The sequence below is a fragment of the Dermacentor albipictus genome, chromosome 2, assembly GCF_038994185.2.
Source record: "Dermacentor albipictus isolate Rhodes 1998 colony chromosome 2, USDA_Dalb.pri_finalv2, whole genome shotgun sequence".
Classification (NCBI taxonomy): domain Eukaryota; kingdom Metazoa; phylum Arthropoda; class Arachnida; order Ixodida; family Ixodidae; genus Dermacentor; species Dermacentor albipictus.
In genome coordinates, this window is record NC_091822.1 from 168,967,067 (window position 1) to 168,989,414 (window position 22,348).

Genomic DNA, 22,348 nt, shown 5'->3' on the forward strand with positions numbered 1-22,348 from the left:
TCCAGGCACTTAGCACTTTTACTGCGAGAAGGACGACATTACCTACACAAGACCGCACAATAGCCACACGAATTTTGCCACCAGACTGATAGCTCGCTTTGTGCTTTGTACGTTTCCCAAATACATTGCACTTCTCAGCGAAATGTACTCTGGTTGACATGAAAGTGAGCTTCGCGCGGTAGGATATGCACCATCAGGTCATCGTGTGGCTGGTATCCTTATGGTCGTCACACCCTGTGTGCCGAGCACTCATAGCGACGGCAGCGTCCAGTACAAAGATAGTACAAAGCTCTGCAATTCTTTACACTACCAGTAACAGCAGTAGTAGCAGTGAAAAAGAAAAAAAAAGGACGGGGGGGGGGTGATAAACATGGCAAAGTCACTGGATTCGAGGCCTCAGACAGGCTGCGCAGGCCAACTATAGTGGCACAAACTCTCCGCACAATCTTTACTCGTCTCGCCGTGAACACGATCGAATGGCAACGCACCGTGTTCTCGCGAGATGGCTCGTTAAAGAAAACAGAACAGGTCGTGAGCGTTCTGCCACGCTCTTGTATTCCAGTTGCCAGTAGAGGTGCACCTTGAGGCCGCCTCAGACAAAGCCTGCGCGCATTTTTGTATCCACGACCTTATCATGGAAGTGCAGCAGCGTGATAACGTCTGCACTGTACAATGATACTATACGGAGGTTATATGCACGAACGTGTTTCTCTTCACCTCTTCTGAAGCGCTAGCAGTGTGAAAAAAAAAAAACACACACACACACGTTTAGAGTGGTCCTTGTACCGCTTAATATCACTCCTCACTTTTTTTCCAAACGTCGCACTCTAACTGAACAGAAGCGAATGTGTGATTTTGTTTGACTCGAGTGTTTGCTTTACTCGCCAACGTTTGAATGGGACGCCGACGCAAGGAACGTCGAGATAGAATGCCAACCAGAGAAAAAGAATATATGCATGTAAACACTAGAGATTTGTGGGGTCTGATGATGGATTTCTCACACCGTACTCTTGGGACAAAGGAACGACAACACAGTAGTGCAAACAATCACAAGGGCATTTATTGCACCTTTCATACATCAATGCCTGCTAGCCGAGTTGCTATCCACAAAACATGCCGATGGGCGCGCGACAAATCTAGAAGTCCGACTTACCGCGACCGGAAGCGAGCGAATGTGTTCGCCCCATGCTGGATCCCAACGCCTGGTCGTTCGCGTGTATAGTCACGCGAATCGTGGCGCGTTCGAGGGCGGCCAGGCGAGAGGGTCTCGCCGAAGCATCGGTCGGCACGCACGCGGGAGTCGTCCCCCGCCGCGCCCGACCCGCCGGGAAAGAAGGCTGCTGCACGTGCGGCGCGGCCCGTCTCGCTCCCTGCCTCGAACCCAAGAGAGCAAGCGCCTTCCTTTCGGCGCCCAAGTAACCTCGCGGCGTTCGCCGCGCAACACTCGCGCCATCTCTCGGACTGCGCCTGTACCATTCCGACCGCCGCATCTGCGGCGAAGCCGCACTACAGGAGACGCGCTATGCGGGAAAAACATCAGGGGAGGCGCGAGGGTCGCGCATCCCCACAGATTTCACGACGATGACGTCGTTTCTCAAGAGGGGCAAAGACCTTGCCGGAGAGTCGCTTTAATATTGCTTCGCGTCGCGCAGCGCAGGTGAGGTCGTAGTCTCTCCAGACTCCCGAGGTATCTCTCGCCTCGCAGCGCGACAAAAGCGAAGCATTAAAGCTGACGCCGTTAAAAACCTTCTACCCACTTCCCTAGGCTGCGCGCACGAGTGTATGTCGGGGCGGGAAAATAAGAACGTTTAGCTCAGGCCTTTGCTTTCGTTTTGACGCCGATAAAGATAACGGGCTCGTGGAAGACGCCATCCTCGTTTCTTTTTACTTATCTCTCTCGAGGCCCCGCGAAGTGACGGAAGCGACGAACCGAGTGTTTACACGGCCGCTTTCGCACGTATGGACCTCCGGCAGATAGCAGTGCTCCTTCGCAGGGCCCGTTCGTGGTCGGTCCGCCTTCATCTCCGGTGGCTGATGGATTGAACCTTTTGCATACCGCGTAGTTGAGTCCACGTGCTACGACTCAAGGTGTGCAACTCCGCGGCGCTGGTCTAGACGTCTGCGCCACTACGGCGTTAGCGCTCGGAGAATCAAACGCCGAGACACGTGCAGAGAGGCCGCAGTAACCAGGCGAAGACGACTATAGGACGACAGCGACGGCACGACCGTAGATATTGGTACAAATATTACTGCGTGGAATTCTAGCGTTGGGAGCTGCTGGCATAAGCCACCATGAAAACGATGGATGGTAATGAGACCGTGTCTCTCGAAAGTTGCCGACCCATGATCCTCGCAGAGGAATCTGGAAAGTTCTCGATGGGGATGCCTGCCCATCTTGCTACTCAAAATGTGCCTTTGCCTGCGAAGTACGACGGGCTTTGCTCCCATTTAACCACAGCTAAAACTCCCGTCAAACACGGCGGCAGTCTTTGTCGTCAGCGGTGTGCACGTAACATAACTTAAGGTTGGCCTCTTCGCGACGCGGCTTCGGCGGTCTCATTATTTCGCCAACGTCACTACTGACAGTGCCAGCGTCGTCGGCGACGGTTCAACCATGATTACGAAATACAGTGCCACCAATACAGTGATTACACAGTACCTTATGAACCTGTAAACGTAGATTTCACAATAAAACGAATTCGCAGTGACATCGTGTCATTATTCACTGGTCTGCGGCCGCTAAAGCGGCACCTACTTCAGGCGAAGCGGTGTTCCAAAGGTACTGTTCCAAAGGTTCTACCGGGACGACACTCACTCGAAGAACTCCTGGGCGGTGGTGGTGTGCTTGGAGAGCGTGTAGGAGACCCACGAGCTGTCGTCCTCGGCGGACGCGGAGCGTGGCCGCGGGGTCATGTCCAGCTCCAGGTCCGGGATGCGGAACCCCGGAGTCGTGGCGTTGACCACCGCGCTCCAGTTGAACGCGGGCCGCGTAACGTTGGGGAACTCGAGCGTCAGCGGCGGCGGTGGGGCGTCCGGGTTGCGGAAGCCGCCGTACTGGCTCATCACCTGCGCGTTATGTGCCTGCTTACCCTTCTCTTCCGTCAACCCCTCCCCAAGACTGAGCCTCCTCACTATCTATCTATCTATCTATCTATCTATCTATCTATCTATCTATCTATCTATCTATCTATCTATCTATCTATCTATCTATCTATCTATCTATCTATCTATCTATCTATCTATCTATCTATCTATCTATCTATCTATCTATCTATCTATCTATCTATCTATCTATCTATCTATCTATCTATCTATCTATCTATCTATCTATCTATCTATCTATCTATCTATCTATCTATCTATCTATCTATCTATCTATCTATCTATCTAATCTATCTATCTATCTATCTATATTCACCTTGAGGGTTTGCTCGTTACAGAGGGGATATGTACATGTTACAAAGCGAACATTGAAAGCGTACAGTTTAAAGAAGAATCAAAATAGAAAATGATAGGGGTGTGCGAACAGTGATTTTTGAGACCGAATAGAGTACGAGTCGAATAGTGCCGGAAGTGAATTGAATCCAATCGAATAGTTTTCGAATAAATGAACAGTGGTTATCACAGTTAAAACAAAGCAATGTTCACATCAGAGTATACTTAAAGTTAAATAGTTTTTATCATTACACAGTACCTTACGAAGCGTTATCAAAGGCACGAATGGAGCATTAGGAGCGAACAAGTAGTTTCTTCACATGCGGAACACTCTTCGGAGAGCATGAAGGGTCGCTGTATAGCTTCTAAAGTGTGGCTGCCTAAGAGACGTAGCCTGCTCCACTGCGCAAGCTCTAATCTTTCTTTGTCTACACTACTCTCGCAAGGGTGAAAATTTGCTGTAATTTTGCTCTACTTGCATGTGTGCCTGGATGCAGTTCACGTCTCAATATATTCGAACAATATTCGCATTTAGGAATAGTGATCAATCAATCAATCAATCAATCAATCAATCAATCAATCAATCAATCAATCAATCAATCAATCGGATTAGCGCAATTACGACAAGATACATTGAAATTCGTGACCTCATTTTGAGGTATAGGGGAAAAAAATAAGAAAGAAAAATAGGAAAAAAAATAAGTTCAACTTTCATATGCTCCAGCGATCGCCAACCTTTGTTCCCGGCAAATATACCCGCCGTGGTTGTTTAGTGGCTTTAGTGTTGCGCTGCTGAGCACGAGGTCGCGGGATCAAATCCCGACCACGGTGGCCGCATTTCGATGGCGGCAAAATGCAAAGAAAAAAAGAACACCCGTGTGCTTAGATTAAGGTGAACGCTAAAGGACCCCGGGTGGTCAAAATTAAACCGGGGTCCCCACACCACGGCGTGCTTCATAACCAGATCGTGGTTTTGGCACGTAAAACCCCACAATTTTTTCTCCCGATAAATGAATACGTTTACAGCGAATACTGTACTGGTGCGAGCTGATGTAATGTTATTACTCACTGTCTATTTAATATCTATCCGCTTCCCTCCTCCACTTGCATTTGTGCGGCAAATGTAACAGGTGCAGCGAATACTGTACTGGTGAGAGCTGATGTAATGTTATTACTCACTGTCTATTTAATATCTATCCGCTTCCCTCCTCCACTTGCACTTGTGCGGCAAATGTAACAGGTGCAGGGCGCAACCAGTCCACTAAAACGATACCTGCCGATCAGTGCGAGAGAGAGATTGAAGCTCACCAGCGTGACGGGGTCTTCGGAGCATCGGCCCGTGTTCCAGGAATTCGCGCACTTCGCCCACCGTGGCACGCCGTGGAACGAGTTGAAGAAGTAGAACAGGGCCCACGAGAAGAGCACCGCGTACAGCGCCGTCATGAAGAACGACGCCGCGACGCCCGCCAGGCCCACGCCTGCAGTGCAACGTATTGCATACATGCATACATACATACATACATACATACATACATACATACATACATACATACATACATACATACATACATACATACATACATACATACATACATGCATGCATGCATGCATACATACATACATACATACATACATACATACATACATACATACATACATACATACATACATACATACATACATACATACATACATACATACATACATGCATGCATGCATGCATGCATGCATGCATACATAGGCCTTAACCTAGTTCCACTGTGTGGAACATCTTGCAATTTGCGTTTACTTAGTAGAATCTATGTGGAAAGAAATTAAAAGTTTGCGCATGTGAATATTACATGCATATATGTGTGCAATATGTACATACCACACATACATGCATGTGCGGGATGAAATTTAAGGCTTGGACGGTGTTCTATTATTTGGCAATTTATTTTGCCAAAGTGTCGCTGTAATGATAAAGGTCGCAATATAGTGACACTTGCGACAGACAGGCTACAAAATTTGAATGAAGTAAGTCAAGCTTAAATTTTGCACTCTGTGTCGGTTACAGATGTGAAGCTTCCATATACAGCGATAAGGATCAGAAGGACCAAGAGGATCGATTTGTTGATATAGTATAACATACAGTGAACAATACTAAATCGATCTACCTTCACTTCACCGGGGTTACATTTAGAACACTGTCAACTACCGCATTTATGGTCGGATGCGCCGCCATGCCGGCTCTGGCGATTGGATCATAGGGCGGCTACAGCGTCTCCGATTGGCTCAAAACGCAAACATGACGGCAGAACGCGACCACATGCGGAAACTGGGAAGTGTGCCCAGAAAATCTGCGTAAGCTTCCTCAGACAGGCTTCGGGCCATCAATTAAACATTATTCTGACTTCGCCTGTGCCGCTTTATTCATATCACATGATACGGGGCCGGATCCTTGTGCTCAATTCAGGACACAAAATTTTAAGGCACGCCGAAGCAACGACGTGGTGGTTGGCTACCTATTACATGTTCCAAGAAAACATTAAGACAACTCGCACGCTATATATGCATAAGAAAACATTAAGAGACCGGATGGCTCCTTGTTTGCAGGCTTTCTCAATACAGCTGCTTTGGCCATGCGAAGATACTAATTCCTGCCATCTGTTGCAGTCATGCCGTAGCGAAAAAAAAAAAAAATGCGACGCGTTCCCGCGTCGGACAGCACGTGAAAGGATGTCGGTACCGAGAGAGCCAAGTCTCAAGGCCAGCCGAGCCATTTACGTTCGCGCGCGTTTGTACAACGTCTCGCTTTGTTCCCTGCGCGCCTTAATGAAGCGGTGGTTGCGGCGAATGGAAGCAAAGTGTGCAGAGGGTCCAGTTACGGCGCGTATACGCTTATTATACAGAATGTCGCCGCGAAAAGTAGCGCCAGGTGCACACGACTATTATGGCTAAACGGCCGGATCGTTCGCACTCAAATGCATCCCGCAAGGAGGTGACATTTCGCGGTGTGCGCATCTTAATATCAAGTTCGAGTGCATTACTTATCTTATAGTTAGTGCAGAATAAGTCAAAAGTACCGCGCCGCCTGCGGCGATGCCATACAAAGAAACAGCCTAGAGTATGCAGGGGGGGGCTGGCGCCCTCTGTCGTTGTCAGGGTGAAATTATGGGCTGCGAGCGAAATTCATTGCGCGCCTTGTAGCGCCGTTGCGGAGACAGATGACGCCACCGGTTCAGTTCCCGCTTATTCTATATTTTTTTTTTGTCCGGCACCGGCGCAGGCTACGAGCCGATACCTCTGACATTTTTTATCTCGGACAAAATAGGCAAATAATTAGGCACCGCAACGATGGCGTTAAAATGTATTTCACAGCGAAAATGTCGCGTATGGGTGAGAATTTGCAAGTATCCTTTGTCTCTGCAAATTGAGCTGTGTCCACGCTCACACGGCAGTGTTTTACGTTACGACCATCCAACACACCCTGCCTCAAGGTGTTCAGTTTACGCTTATTTTTTTCCTTAAGGAAAACACTGTCTTGCGTGAACCTGCCGTTTCGCAAATCAGAAAGAGAAATGTCTTTTGACAAACACTACATGAAACAGCTTCACCGTGCTTTCGGGATAGGCGTGTTCCGCAAGCATCTTTCGGCGATTGTTCACCCAACGTACCTCCATCGAGACAAAAGAAAATGAGTTCACTGCTCGCTCCATCAGGTCGGTTCTCAACAAGGTCATTTTGTTGATGTTCTTCTTGTTTCTCCGTAAGGTCGCCTCGTCGTATAACGCATTAATTAGCAGCATCCTGATGTAGCTTATACTCAACGTCCGCTGTTTGTCAATTGGATCATGTTCTATAACGCCAAAAAAGAAACCAGCGGACATAGTTTCGTTCAGTCGCTGACTGGCCGCAAAAATTCCTCTGACAAGCTGAATGCCTCCCCTGACAACTCGCGTACCGCTGTACATGACGGTCGACTAAAGAAGAATGACGTCGTGAGTCTGTGCTTACATTAAGACGACGGCCAGGAAAATTCCCATGACGTATAGTGGGCCTATAGGAAACAAAATGTGTAACCCATAACTCGACATAGATAGATAGATAGATAGATAGATAGATAGATAGATAGATAGATAGATAGATAGATAGATAGATAGATAGATAGATAGATAGATAGATAGATAGATAGATAGATAGATAGATAGATATACAGACAGACAGACAGACAGACAGACAGACAGACAGACAGACAGACAGACAGACAGACAGACAGACAGACAGATAGATAGATAGATAGATAGATAGATAGATAGATAGATAGATAGATAGATAGATAGATAGATAGATAGATAGATAGATAGATAGATAGATAGATAGATAGATAGATAGATAGATACTGGACGCCAGCTAATTCTTTTGATAAGGGTACACAGAAAGTGGCAATTATTTATGGGTGAAAAGGCGCACTCCTGCATCCTGCTTTCGGTACGTTATGCACACCACGTTACACATGAAGCGATCATTTTCTCCTCACTCCCGTTTACCCTCAGACAAAAAAATGACCCCATCTCTGGACGTTTCCATGGAAATGACGCCTATAAGCACGTAAGCGTGGTGGTGCTTCGCCAGCACGCGCGATGTAGACGTCAATGGCAGCTTCACAGAAATACCATCGCCATCGTATACATAGTTTTGGTTCTGTACGACGGACGGATTCATTTGCATCAACAGCACCACTCAAGTGGATGTTTCTAAGCACATTTCTCGCCAATTACCTTCAAAAATAAGTAAAATGTTATATAAGAGGTCACATTCGTGGCTGCGCGCAACGTCTCACGAATAGCCTCCGCGCTCTGCTGGCGCTCCTATTCATCTCTTTGGGCCTCTATTGACTCTCGACTCTATAGGAGAGGCGAAGGCCACTCTATGGGCGGAAACGAGCCACGATTGCACTGAAAGCCAGGGCACGAGATAAAAAAAAAGAAATATGTATGTATATGACAAAAGAAAGAAAGAAAGCAGGAGGGCCCCGTCCGGCCGTCCCCCCTCGTCCGTCAATGCGGAGTAGATACAGGAAGCGCCGTCGGTTGCAAACAACCTATGGTGACAGCACCACGACGGACGGTCCTTGAACGTAGTACGTCGGTGTAGTCTGGCCGGTTGGCTGGCCGGTTGGCTGGCTTTTCTGCGTAGCGCCCAACCCCGTCCCACTGGGTTTCTTCCAGACTATCATTCAAAACCGGCCGAGTTCCGGCACGTTGCGAAACGCGGTGTCGGCCCCCTTCAATACGTCGCGAGTTCTTTTGCCGCCTTCCGCGCGCTGTTGTTGAATGATAATATGTGTAAATGTCGCAGCCAGCCTGCGCACTATCATCATCATTATTATTATTATCATCATCATCATCAGCCTGGTTACGCCCACTGCAGGGCAAAGGCCTCTCATTCTAGTACACTATAGCCTCTCCCATACTTCTCCAACAACCCCGGTCATGTACTAATTGTGGCCATGTCGTCCCTGCAAACTTCTTAATCTCATCCGCCCACCTAACTTTCTGCCCCCCTCTGCTACGCTTCCCTTCCCTTGGAATCCAGTCCGTGACTCTTAGTGACCATCGGTTTATCTTCCCTCCTCATTACATGTCCTGCTAATGCCCATTTCTTTTTCTTGATTTCAACTAAGATGTCATTAACTCGCGTTTGTTCCCTCACCCAATATGCTCTTTTCTTATCCCTTAACGTTACACCCATCATTCTTCCTTCCATAGCTCGTGGCGTCGTCCTCAACGCGCATAGGGCCTATAGCGCCCTATGCGCGCACTATAGGGCCCCTGTAACGTGAAACTATTCCAATATTTTTTTTTATTCCAATCTCCTGACGCGAAACTTAGGTATCAGACGCAAGCATCAGGCGGTGACCCGCAGCGTTGTCTGAACAGTCCGATCAAACTCTCTCCTCGTTCATAGGAGGTCACCTTCGTTCGCTTTCAAAGCGAATAACATTGCCTACACTGAGTGCTTTTTCTTACCTAATTGGTGGAAAACAGGCTAGGAGCGCTTTCAAGTGGAGAGGGTTTCCAGGTAGCCTAGCCAGCTCAGTGAAAGTAGATAACCAGGTGAAGAGGGTGGTGCAAGCGCCTGCGATTGGTCCGCTTCCCCTTACTCAGCTTGCGGTGAGTGGTCGAAAATCGCGGCGGCGTGCAACGGACGGTTAAGAATGCCGCTAAAACGGATCTTCAGCAAGGAATAGTTGACAGAGCGATGTCGTATATTTGCCGAAAGGGCTCAATAACGTTTTACTGCCACGCAAAAGGGTTTATTATACAGAAATAAAGCCATGCTCACCGGCAGGTGCGAGTGGCGAGTGTCTGACCGATCAGCGGGTAGCCATCTTTTATTGCTTTCGGAAAGGGGTAGTCTCTGGCTATACAAAAAGAATTCAGTTTTGTTCGGCATATTAACTCATCTTTAACTCGCACACGTCACATTGACGCGTTGAGTTTTCGCGGTTTTGCGACGTTGCGTGACAGGCAGGCGAAGTGGGCCCAGCCTGAACACTTTTGACCAATAGCAGAAGGCTAATGGTGAAAAGGCGTCGAATCAGAAATAATTATTTTCTTTGTTCGGTTTAATCATGCATACTCAGTGTGTACACGTCATATCAGATGGGGTGCTATCGCGGTTTTTGTGACGTCGTGTAACAGACGGGCAAAGTTGGGGGGTAGCCCGAAATTTTTTTGACCAATCGTGCACGGCTCGTTGCAGAAATTGGAACAGAAATGTTTGGAATAGCTTTATGTTATAGAGCCCTAGGACACACAAGGTATGAAATACGAAATGATGGACACGCGGTTAACTTTTAGTCCTTTTGTTTCTGAGTGTGCCGACTGGTTGTGGTGGATCACCGACTCGCCCGAGTACAGGCTTTCTATCTAAATAGTCCGTTAATTTTTCTCTCTATGCTGAAGATGTATTTTCCTATATGCACTATACTGTGCTGTCTTATCCGTTGTCTCCTACCCATTCACTAGCAACCGGTCGTTGTGATGTCGACACGATTGTAGATGGATAGAGTGTGCGGTCACCGGTACTACACGAATACTGTACTTCCTTTTCTTAGATTACCATCAGCCGATAGAAAAAGTCACCTCGAATGATAGTGCCTGTCAATAGCTATTCCAAACACTATCAACAGACGAATGCGAATAGGAGATTTTACGAAAGTTATAATTAAACAAATTTGTTCCAGGTGTGCGGGAGAGCTCCTATAAAGGCGCTTTGTTAGCACGTTGTTTAAGCTTTTACATAGGTGCTGTTCCTAGCAAATCGTCTTCACAGCGGCTTCGGAATAGGAACACACACGCACGCGCGCACAACAAACAAAGAAACAAACAAACAAGCAAACAAACAAACAAACAAACATAAACAAGCACACAGTGAAACGTGTACTCGACATCTCAGCCAGTAAATCTGAAATAAATCAGTCGTTCTGATTGAAAACGAAAGTACACGTGGCTTGGCTTCTCCTTACGGGCGCGTTGAATGCCCATTTCATCTATTGCGAGATTTTACGATTTTACCCACAGCGCGTGCGGGAGCTGCTGAATGAAATGGGGCGGCGAAGGAAGCGTGCGCGTACCTTTCATGAGCGGACAGAGCTTGGCGATGGCAGCGATGGGCCCGGACTGCGTCACTCGACCGGCTGCCATCTCGATGCAGATCATGGGCATGCCGCACACCACGAGAAGGGTCAGGTACGCCATCATGAAAGGTCCTGCGTCGCGAAGAGGCATGCAAACGAAGCTCATCATACGCCGGCCAGGCATCACCACCGTGGTTTGCAAAGCCAACCACCACCTCCACACTCTATGGCATTTCCCGTCTACACGATTTTCAGTCGGTTTGATTGCGGTGAGAGAGCAGTAGTTTTGTTTCTTTTATATGGTTATAAGGTTCTAGAAGAAACATTCGTTGTTTATCCATGGTGTTCGGATATAGTGGGTGTGATAAAAGAAATCATGCCCATTTCATCGTGAAGATTGCTGTTCCTGGACGAAATGGCATGACCTACTGCGAAGGAGAAACCAAGAACCGGGCGGCTAGGACGAGGAAGTAAACATAAAGTAAAAATTTAGGGAAAAATTAATGGGGCGGCATAGAGGACTCATACCTTATTTCCCTCGCTACTACATGAAAGGAGCAGCCGTTGTCATTGTAGCGCGGCTGAACCTTCTTGTGCTATAGTGCCGCTTGAATAACAAAAAAAAATAATAATAAAGAAAGGCACCGAGGATGTGTAACAAGTAAATTTAAAAAAAAAAGGACGGGTCCGCTGTTTTTGCTGAACTGAATGGGAGTGGTGGGCTAGATTTCTCAAGCATGCGGAGCGACAATGTGGCCGCTTCCAGTCGGCTGCTTCACGTGAAGCTTCACGACCAACTTCGCGCAGGCAAATATATCTAGAGCCCCTAATACCTCGCGCTCCCGGCGCACTGAATGGCCTGCGTGAGGCGAACATGTGCGCAGACTGCCGAAACTTGAGATCATCATCATCATCATCACATCATCATCATCATCATCATCATCATCATCATCCCTTAATTCAACAAGCAGGACGAAGGCAATATACGAAAGAACCCGTTTCGATGGAACTCATATAAGACTTCGGATCTTTAAAATATTTATCCCCTTATTGAATTTCATACACCGATAGAGCTCAACAGATGTCTCTATAGAGACATCTGTTGAGCTCTATCGGTGTATAACAGTTTATAAACTGTTATTCACCGTCTTAGACTGGGTAACACTTACAAACACACACACACAATGTTTTATAACATATTGGCCGAGCTGGAAAACCTCACTGCTAATGTGGCACCGCAGATGAAGGTGCACGACATCTACTTTTAGAATGCAGCAAATACTTTGAGCGAAGAAGCTGGCTGGCGTCAAAAAATGAGATTCGATCGAAGGCCAATGAGCCGTTAGAAGCTACTGGGACCGTGGCCGACAAATAGCGATCCAAAACTTACGTTCACTGCCCTTGAAGAGCTTTTGTAGCTCACCTGATATTGCGGATAAATACCGAGTTTTGCATGGGGAAAACATTCACTGCACGTTCGCGCATTGTATATATGTATCATCTATAGCAGAGAAACTAGTTGGGCTTGCTGGTTGAGCACAGTGGAATGCTACAGCGCGGAAGTCGACGGAGCAAAGGAGGCACACAATGCACACGGATGCAGCGCAACAAAAATGTTTATTTTGCCGGTGCGCAACTAGTTTAAAGGTGAACACCTGGCAAAAAAGACAACAAGATCACACATGCACACAGAACCTGCTCGTACCGGTATCGCACCCTGGCATTTGAACCAAGGTAGGTCAGCTCTTTTTCACACAAGGCTATCGATGGACAAACTGACACAGTTATTTCCCCCCCGTGAAATTGCGGCAGTCTCGATAATTTCTCTAGCAAGGCTTGATTTTCTACTAGATACAATCTTGCATTTGTCGAAGACAGGTTTGCACCCACAGTCGTGACAGTGCACACCTAGATGACTTTGAATAGTTTTGTTAACATTGTTGTGGTGTTCCCTAAGCCGAACGTTAATGTATCGGCCGGTTTGCCCGATATAGGCTTTACCACATGAGATAGCTATCTCATATACGACACACTGGGAACATTGTGTGAAGCGCTGTCTGCGATTAGTTTTACACTGGACCTTCCCTTGGAAGAGAGCGCAAGTTTGCTTACTCAGTGAAAAAAACAACACCAACATTTGCACACCGGCCAACCTTCTTAAGGTAGTGCGAGATTTCATGAAAATATGGAATAACTGCCTTCTTTGCGTTGTCACGACTTTGACCTTCTGTCATCTGTGCCTGTGCGCGACCTTGTCTCCGGCCTCCTTTCTCTTCATCGGTTCCCGCGCTGTAGCCTTCAACCACAATCTATACTTTTCTTCTCTCTCTCTCTCTCTGTATCTGTATTGTATTGTAGTGTTTGCGACATTTACAATGAATAATTTTACTATGCACTTTTATCTCTAATGCCAATATGTGCATTTGTACTGCGTCTGACATGTTTCTTACCCTTAACATGAGTCAGCATATAGCGTCTCAATTTTTTTCAGTTTTATGATATCTAATACTATGTGAAATTTGTGATATTATGCGATAATTTGTGAGGCATGTCACCCACGTGAAAAAGGGGTAGCCGGCACCATATTTCGGTCCGAACTTCTCCTTATTTATTCATACCAATAATTAAAGAAAAAGCGATATTCAATTATCCCTGTCTTGCGTCAGGTTGTCTCCATTCTATGCCGCGAAATGTTCTAATCTTGACACACCAGCTATTAATCCTCTGCTGCCGCCGTTGGCGGAGTTTTTCTTCCCTCGACACCAATTTCCTTTTTTCATTTCTTTGGTTTTACCCTAAAACACCACCAGTTATCTGCTATGTGTATTACATGGCCTTCCCGACTTCATTTCACCCTTTTAAACCTGTATGTAAAACACGGTTCCACATCACGGTAAATTAGTAGTTTTGTTCGTCTTTATTTCTGGCCACGCGGAGTTCATTAACAAACACTAAAATAGAAGAAAAAAGCTATGAAAGGTTATTTGAGCAAAATGCTAGTATAGTAATTACTTAATTATCAAATGGTCTTCTGAACTATTCACAACTGAAGGGTTATCTGAGCAAAAACTTAGTAATTACTTAATTATCAATTGGTTTCCTGAACTATTCGCAACTGAAACATCGCTCCCCTGCTTATATGTAAGAATTTTGCGGTATCAGGATATCTACAGTTGGATATAACGAAGTATAGATAGTCGGTTACATGTGGTAGCAGGCCGACCATATAAGCATTGTAAGACTGCCGCCAACGAAAGAAATAATAATTGTATATGTGCGCTGTTTAGACATGTCTAACGTTGGCTATTATACAACTTTCTGTTTGGCTCCGCCGAAGGTTTGTTTTGACGGCAAGCCCTAGACTAACGCAAACACTTGTTGCGCCACAAAGCGGCGGTTCGTTGTAAACGAGCTCGACCGTGTGTACCTGTATCGTCCTCGTTACATGCTATACACACACGTGGGCGTGAAAGAAGTCTATTCAAATGAGGTCGAAGCGTCCTCTTCGTCCTTCTCGCGTACACGGGCGCGTATATACCATGCACTTGAAAGAGTTGGCAGCGCCCTGCCGAGACTCCTCGAATGTATTATCAATCGTCAATGTGTCCGTGGATACCCCTTCCACACAGACGGAGATCGTGTCCATATTTTGTTTTTACACATTAGCATAACGGATGGAAACTGCTGCCAAGAAGTAGCTGACGACGGAGATGAGTCGACGTCAACGTTAGCTGGGACCTTTGCGCAAACAACATGGGTCACCCCTCCAGCTTGCTTCTTTCTTTCTTTCATTTTTCTTTTTCTTTCATTTTTCTTTTTCTTTTTTTTCTCTCCTTAAGCTTACGTCGCAAGAACTTCGAGAACACCCTGCGCGAAAGCAAACACAACCGAGTGGGCCAACTTTCTTGTATACGGACGACTAGGTGCCGCAGTTCCAATTTGGTTGGTCGCTGACACCTTTTTATTTAGCACATAGTAGTATAACACTGGTTCCATCAGATGCAATTCGGTCTTTTCAATTTTATCTCAGACGCAAGGTTCAACTAAGACTCAATAAGGGACTTTCAGTGTCCTGGGCCCGCACACACACACACACACACACACACACACACACACACACACACACCAAAGAAAGCTCTTACACTATAGAAAAGTCCGTAAAAGAAAACCTCAGCCAATCCTGATGCTGGACATAACGTTGGCGAAGGCGACTTTTAAATTGCAAGGAAATCCTTACGAACGAAGAGCTTTGCAAATTCGAGCACGCGTTCATATGCTTTGTGTGAACTTTCTTTTTTTTGTTAGTTTCTTTTCATCTTTTGTAGCCGCGGTTGCGTGCCAGGCGTGCCACCATGCTCTTATCACTTTGTTCGTGAGCTCTTTTTCTCTAAGCGGGCCGTGATCTAATTTTGCGAATTTGTACCGAGTCATCAACTTGTTGTCCATGATGTGACGCCAAACCTGTTCTTTTTTATATATATAAATCAAACTTTGCCGAGACAGACTCAGTGAAGATGAGAGCTAACATATATCCCCACGCGTATATATTGCTTCTGCGTCAGCATATTGCTGAGCGTAAATATTAGAGAATTTTAGCACACCGCTACTCACTATATACCTATACTGCTGCCATCTATGGCACATGTAAGCTCTGCGCATTCTAGCTAAGCCACGCCAGGTGGAGCAATAAAAGAGAGAGAGAAGGGGGGAGGGGCTCTCTAATGATAACCGAGATGGGAACGACGACAAATGAAATTATTGATGCGCGCCTTACACCTCGCAGGCATGTCAACATGCACAAAACACTCCACAACACGGAACGTACAATGCTAATTAAAACATAGATCGTTGGGACCGGTCTCTCGCAGAAAGTTTAAGAGCACATTCGTTGCAGGGAACGTATAGCCGGCGTTGGTCCAGCACTCCAGCGTCTGACACTCCAACACTCAGGTGGCCACTAGAGCGCACGCAAGACGAAGGCCCTATCGTCGGCGGCGTTTACATAGTGCGACCAGTTGGCAAACTCCGTCAAAAAGAAGCAAATGTGTGCCACTATCTGAAGAGGGCGCGAAGTGGAGCTTGGGGAGAGTTCGTAGAAGGGAGAAACGGAAGGCAAAGCAAACCTTTCTCCGAGACCACTTTTCGCGATCTCTCAATAAGGAAGGCTTATCGCACGTTATCAGCATACTCGCAGACAGGAAGCGCCTGCTAAATGAGGGACAGATTGCTACGAGATAAGCCACAATTATAACTACTACCGGCATGAAAACGTAAAGCGCAGGCGATGGAAAGAAGTAGAAAAGAAATCACTGGCGATTTAGCGGTAAATGCGAGACAAATGCGTTAGCATTACGTTGCCCCTCTTTGAGGTTCCGTATCCATGACTTAGTCCGCGTTCAGCACATGGCAAAGTGTTGCTCCGGAGCTCACATAGACCACCACCACCACACACACACACACACACACACACACAGACACACACAGACACACACACATATATATATATATATACTTTTTCGATGACGACTTTCAGCTTATGAGGAGCCGCAAGGCGAGACGAAGAAACACCAGGGCCCACCTGTCTTCAAGCACGTCCACTGCAGGACCAACTCGGAATACATGCAGTCAGTACGATTCTGTTTGTAACTGAACCCGCTGCCGACAACCCGAGGCGGCTCAACAGACAGCCTGTCTCGGTGCACCTTGAAGCGGTGACGCCACACCAACTCACGTACGTCAGAGTCGACACACGAAAAAATGCTTTGGCTATTGACGCTGTACATGAGACTGCGCCGCGAAATTTGAGCAAACTTAAGGAACTTGGAGGCATGAAGGTCCGCTCGTATGTTCCTCTGCACAGCGACACCACTACTGTGGACGTGGACGTCTGGATCTCCGGCGCTGACTTGCCTATTCTAGTGAAGGCAGCCGTGAATGGCTCCGCCATAACTGACGTGTCTCGACTCGGCGCATCCCGCTGTGTGAAGGTAATTTGCAAGGGCGAATATCATCCTTCACACGTCAAGGTGGGCCTTTTCAGACACCCCGTGCGATCATTTAACCGATGGTTCCTCCAATGCCGCAATTGCATGAGGCTGGGACACGTGAGCTGCTGTGTGCGAGAACGCGAGAGTTTGCTCGCGCTGCGCAAAGCCCCAGGTTGCAGATTCCTGTGTAGCCACGGTTCTCAAATGCCCCGATTGCAGTGGGTCCCATGATGCTACCTCAAAGGACTGCCCGAAATGAAGAAGGAAAGGGATGTCTTGAAGCAGATGGTGAGGGACCGTTCGTCTCGTCGGGATGCTGTTGCGGCCCTTAGAAAGCGACGCTCCCGCCGCCGTCAGACTTCAAAGAACGCAGATGTCTCCGTGAAGAGCGCATTACATCCGACAACTCCTCCTCCCCTGCCACCTAGGCCTGGCGGAGTCGAGTCTAAAAGGTCGTGCCGCATAACACCGATACTGAAGGTTGGCCCGCGCTACCAAAGCGACAGCCCCCGCCACAGCTGAAGCTACACTTGAAGCCACAGTTGAAGCCACAGTTGAAGCCACAGCTGGTGCCACAGCCGAAGCACAGCCGATGCCACAGCCGGAGCCACAGTCATATGAAAGGATTCTGCACACCGCGGTATAGTCGACAGTGCCAACTCCCGATAAATTGTCCGAAGACCCGCAAGTGGTTGTGATGCTTCGGTCCCTCATAAATACCCTTCGTGTACTTCTCAGTAAGTTGCATACTCCGTCAGCGCGAAGTGCAGTGCAAGTGATGGGGTGCTCTTAATCCAGTACTTGCAAGTCTCGAGTAAGCCCCATAGCTCACCCGCAGCCTCATATTCGCGCAAGGACCACTGGCTCTTTGGTCGGCCCAGATGTCATTAACGCAGATCACCAACTATGCAACTCCACTTTGGTGTCACGGAGCTTCACTGCACACACAGTTATCACTTTCATTCTCTTTTCTTTCTTTATATTCGCCATTTCTCTCACCCCCAGTGTTAGGCAGCAAACCGGACGCTCGTCTGGTTGACTTCCCTGTCTCTCCTCTCTTTGCTGTCTCTCTCTTTTCACTTTGACACTCCTAATGCGAACGCATTAAAAATGGGTGAGGGGGCCGAGGGGGGCGGGTGATACGCACGGGCGCCTACTCTGGAAAACGTTTGGATGCGTGGTCCGTGTATCTGTCAGTCTGACAGACTTGACCTTTGGCACCTCCTTCTGTGATTAAGCCGCTTAATATCTCCGGAAGGCGCACGACGCCTGCCGAAAACATTGTACTTTGAAAGACACATCAAACCTGCCGCCCATCCGGCGCTTTCAAAACAAGTTGCCGTTCTACGCGATGCGTAAACAAGGCAGCACTACAGCCAAGCCTTGCCGCATGTGAGATAACAGGAAATGCGCTTCCTTGCCTAATGGACCTCTCACTGCCAACGCTCTCCGTTTTCTTTTCTTTCTTTTTTTGTTTTCCCTGCGTCTGCGTGTATGTGGCAAAGCAGACGAGGCGTAAAGGGCGTGTCTTATCGGGGGTAAACACTCGATGCGGGGAGACGCGGCAGGAGCAGGCAGACGCGGTTCATATAGAGAGATTTGAAAGGAGCAGCTATGCCAGCCTATAGTGAAGTACGTATACGCGGTTAGACTACATTGGCGTGCCGGTCCATACGTCTCAACTGTGCAGGAGAGACTGCATTAGCGACGCGAGTAGACCTCGCTGCGAAGCGAAGATGATTGGGTTATCGTACGAGCTACTTACGGTTGCAATCGTTTATTCGACAGTACTAAGATGTGAATGGTCGGCTCTGCGGCGCTGAACGCGCTCTTCTGACACACAGCGCACATTTTGCGGCTTTATAACCTTGCTGTGGCACCCTGTGTACGGCGATGTTCTGATTAAATAACAGTTCTGTATAGTGGACTCGACAGCTATCGCATTTACCATCATCGTCATTGATACTCTCACTAAGATCATCCTCGCCGTCGGCGTTGATCACCTGTCAATAGCACGGGCCACCCGTAAACGGTTGCCCGCTCTTGAAAATAAAAAAAAATAATTAAGACTGGCAGACTCTACCGTAATTGAAATCTATGCATTGCGAATCATTCCACGAATTGTTGCAGCACGAGACGCCAACGTGCGTCAAGCTGGTAAGGTCTGTTGTGATCCTGCGTTGGTCCCACGGTACCACTCACTGACCAAAGTCGCAGGGCACGAATATGCAGCGGTTGCCTGACGACGTAAGATACCATCGACGATGTGAGGAGATCCTTGCAACGGTAGTGTCATGGAGAAATAATTCATCCGCTGCAAGCAGACCAAGCCAAGTCAAGGAGGGCCAGCTAATTGTCAAGCCCGTAACGAATCAAGGCGCGTCTAGCGAGAAGGGTTCCGCCTCCCCCGTGGATGACGTGTGTGCCTTTGTCTTTTCATTTCCATCTCTGGGACGACTGAGAAAAGCGCGAACTGGACGCAAGGCGTCATTGTAGAACGCTGACGGGCCCAAACTGACTGACACGTGCTTGAAACTGTGTCTGAAACGTGGTCATTGTCTGTCCTCGGTGTGGTTCCCTCTTTCCCTGTTCGTGCGCAGTGAGGTGCGCGTGTTTTGGACTAATATTTCGAAGGAAAAGTGCTTCAGACCTCCGGATTGGCCGAAAGTGACATCATCTGTCATCGTAACGTCAAGGCCGAAGTTGATATCACCTGTCTCCTAGCATCGGACTGGAGGAAGATGGTGTGACCGGGAAGACGGAAGCGATATAAGACGAGATGGTCGTTTTGTTGAGAGATCGGCAGCTTGAACTTGAACTGAACTACTCCTCGCCGTCACAATTATATTCTTGTAAATCACGTAGACATATAAATGTCGTGTTTCAAGACATCCTGGATGTCAGGCTCGCCTATGATCCTCACTCCAACATTGCACGTGAACTTCACACGTCTACGGACCTGCGGTCTTGACAAGCCCCAGCGGCCCGCAGTGCGAGGTATGGCGGACGGACGGACGGACGGACGCACGCACGCACGCACGCACGCACGCACGCACGCACGCACGCACGCACGCACGCACGCACGCACGCACGCACGCACGCACGAACGAACGAGCGAACGAACGAACGAACGAACGAACGAACGAACGAACGAACGAACGAACGAACGAACGAACGAACGAACGAACGAACGAACGGTTTACATTCAGCAGCACATGCCCAACGGCCCAGTTTCACGTACCCAGTGGCACATACCTAAGGTGCCCAGCAGCACATATTTTTGGACTGCGCCATCGTCGAGATCGGCTCACGAAAACGCCGAGATGCACGCCGGGATACAGGCCGAGACACACGCCAAGAACTGGGTTTCCTCTGAGAGAAATGCCTCCGCATTAAGAAAAAAAAAACTAGCCAAAACAGAACTACTACGTTAGCATTTAATAGGTATGCGTCATAGTTGAGAATCATCGGCATCATCATCATCAACCAGACGATATATCTTCAACACGTATTTCACTTTACGTGGAAAAGACGGGTGATATAGGACACGCTGCGCAAAAACAAAAACAAAACAAAATTTTTCGCGTCCCTGTCAGGTAATCTAGCGGCTCACGCCGCTGCCCGAGATCGCATTCTCCGGGCTATCGTTCACGAGCCCCGGTATACCCACACGGTGGCGTCCCGAAAAAAAAAAAAAAACGCCGACATCCTGAGCCACTGCAGACTGTGTAGGAGGACCTATTTTCCCCCGCATCCCTAGCTGACCAGAGAAGAGGCGGCTATGTTCTGGAAACTACAGACCAGCCAGCTGACAAGCCCGAGCCTTGAAGACCAGCATCGTCTGGTGAGCATGGGCAAGCTAGGAATCGGCTGAGACCGCCGACGGCATCTTGGACTAGGGACGCCGGCAACCCCGGACGATTCCACCGTCAGCTCATTACGACAAATAAAGTTTATTCCTCCTCCTATCCTCCTCTTCTTTTTTTTTATTGACGAGAGACGCGGCAGTATTCTAAATTTCATTAACAATTTAAACTGACGAGAATGTGCGGACAGTATTGATATTTTTTTTCTAAATATTGGCGCTTTTGTGCATCAACGCAAGAGGCTCCCAGCACAGGTCGACAGGGCGAATCAACTGACAGGGCCTTGCGACCCCCCTGCGACTCACAGCGTCGCAGCTGTCATCATCATCATCATCATCATCATCATCGTCATCATCAGCCTGGTTACGCCCACTGCAGGGCAAAGGCCTCTCCCATATTTCTCCAACATGGGAGAGGCGCAGCTGTCAAAAGTAGACTAACATCGTGGGAGCCTTGGATTGCCGAACCTCACAGCACCATGTACCCTCTTTTCCGCTTACTACCCGCCGTGGTTGCTCAGCGGCTATGGCGTTGGGCTGCTGAGCACGAGGTCGCGGGATCGAATCCCGGCCACGGCGGCCACCTTTCGAGGGGGGCGAAAACACCCGTGTACTTAGTTTTAGGTGCACGTTAAGGAACCCCAGGTGGTCGAAATTTACGGAGTCCCCCCATTACGGCGTGCCTCATAATCAGAAGGTGGTTTTAGCACGTAAAACCCCATAATTTAATTTTTTTTCCCGCTTACTCCCCACTCGTAGGTATAAACAGTTAGCGCACACGCTCAATCTGTGGAACGTAAAAGAAAAAACGAAACTGTATTAAATGTATTCCGTTTTCCTGTTCTAAACAGGCGTTTGATATGTCGACTGTGTTTGATACGTCGATTATGTTTGTCGGCCGGTATCTATTTGCATCCTCGGAAACTCGAGCTGTTTAGTATGCACTATTTCGATGTGAAGACAACCAATGCGGGGTCAAAAATTTGTAATGATCCTTTTCCTTCAATTCTATTTTTTCTTCGTTTCTTAGAATCCGGCCCATTGAGGTGCAGGTCCCGGGGATGCTAAAGAAAGTGGGAGTGGCAATGACAAAGGGCGATAATGACAAATAAACATAATTATTCTGGTTGGACCGGAATTGTTCTGGTTGGAAATAATGGGTTGGACCGCACGAGCGTCGAGGCGAATCGGGTCGACCCACCTGCAAAAGGATTGTTTGACTCGCCCGACTCGCAGCTCAGTATGCGTGTAAAAGGGGTCGAGTCGGGCGGGGTCAGCTCGACTTCTGACTATGCCCGCTCCCGTCGAGTTCACGTAGACGCCGGGACTCGAGTCCTTCGACTGCGACGGCCCGACTTATCAACGATATCGAGACAGCAGACCTGATCGAATCGCTCGGCAGTGCAACCTCTGCAGGCTACGCTATAGCGGCTGCAC

General features: G+C 48.0%; 1 protein-coding gene across 1 annotated transcript in view; it reads right to left on the reverse strand.

Moving 5' to 3' along the window:
* Window positions 1-22,348, reverse strand: part of LOC135910641 (sodium- and chloride-dependent GABA transporter 1-like) — a 104,660-nt gene that overhangs the window by 25,911 nt on the left and 56,401 nt on the right. The window contains exons 2-4 of the mRNA XM_065442656.2: window positions 11,057-11,191; window positions 4,744-4,913; window positions 2,816-3,066 (exon numbers count right to left, since the gene is read on the reverse strand). Of these exons, the coding sequence (XP_065298728.1) occupies window positions 2,816-3,066; window positions 4,744-4,913; window positions 11,057-11,191 (556 nt within the window). The remainder of the gene's footprint in view (window positions 1-2,815; window positions 3,067-4,743; window positions 4,914-11,056; window positions 11,192-22,348) is intronic.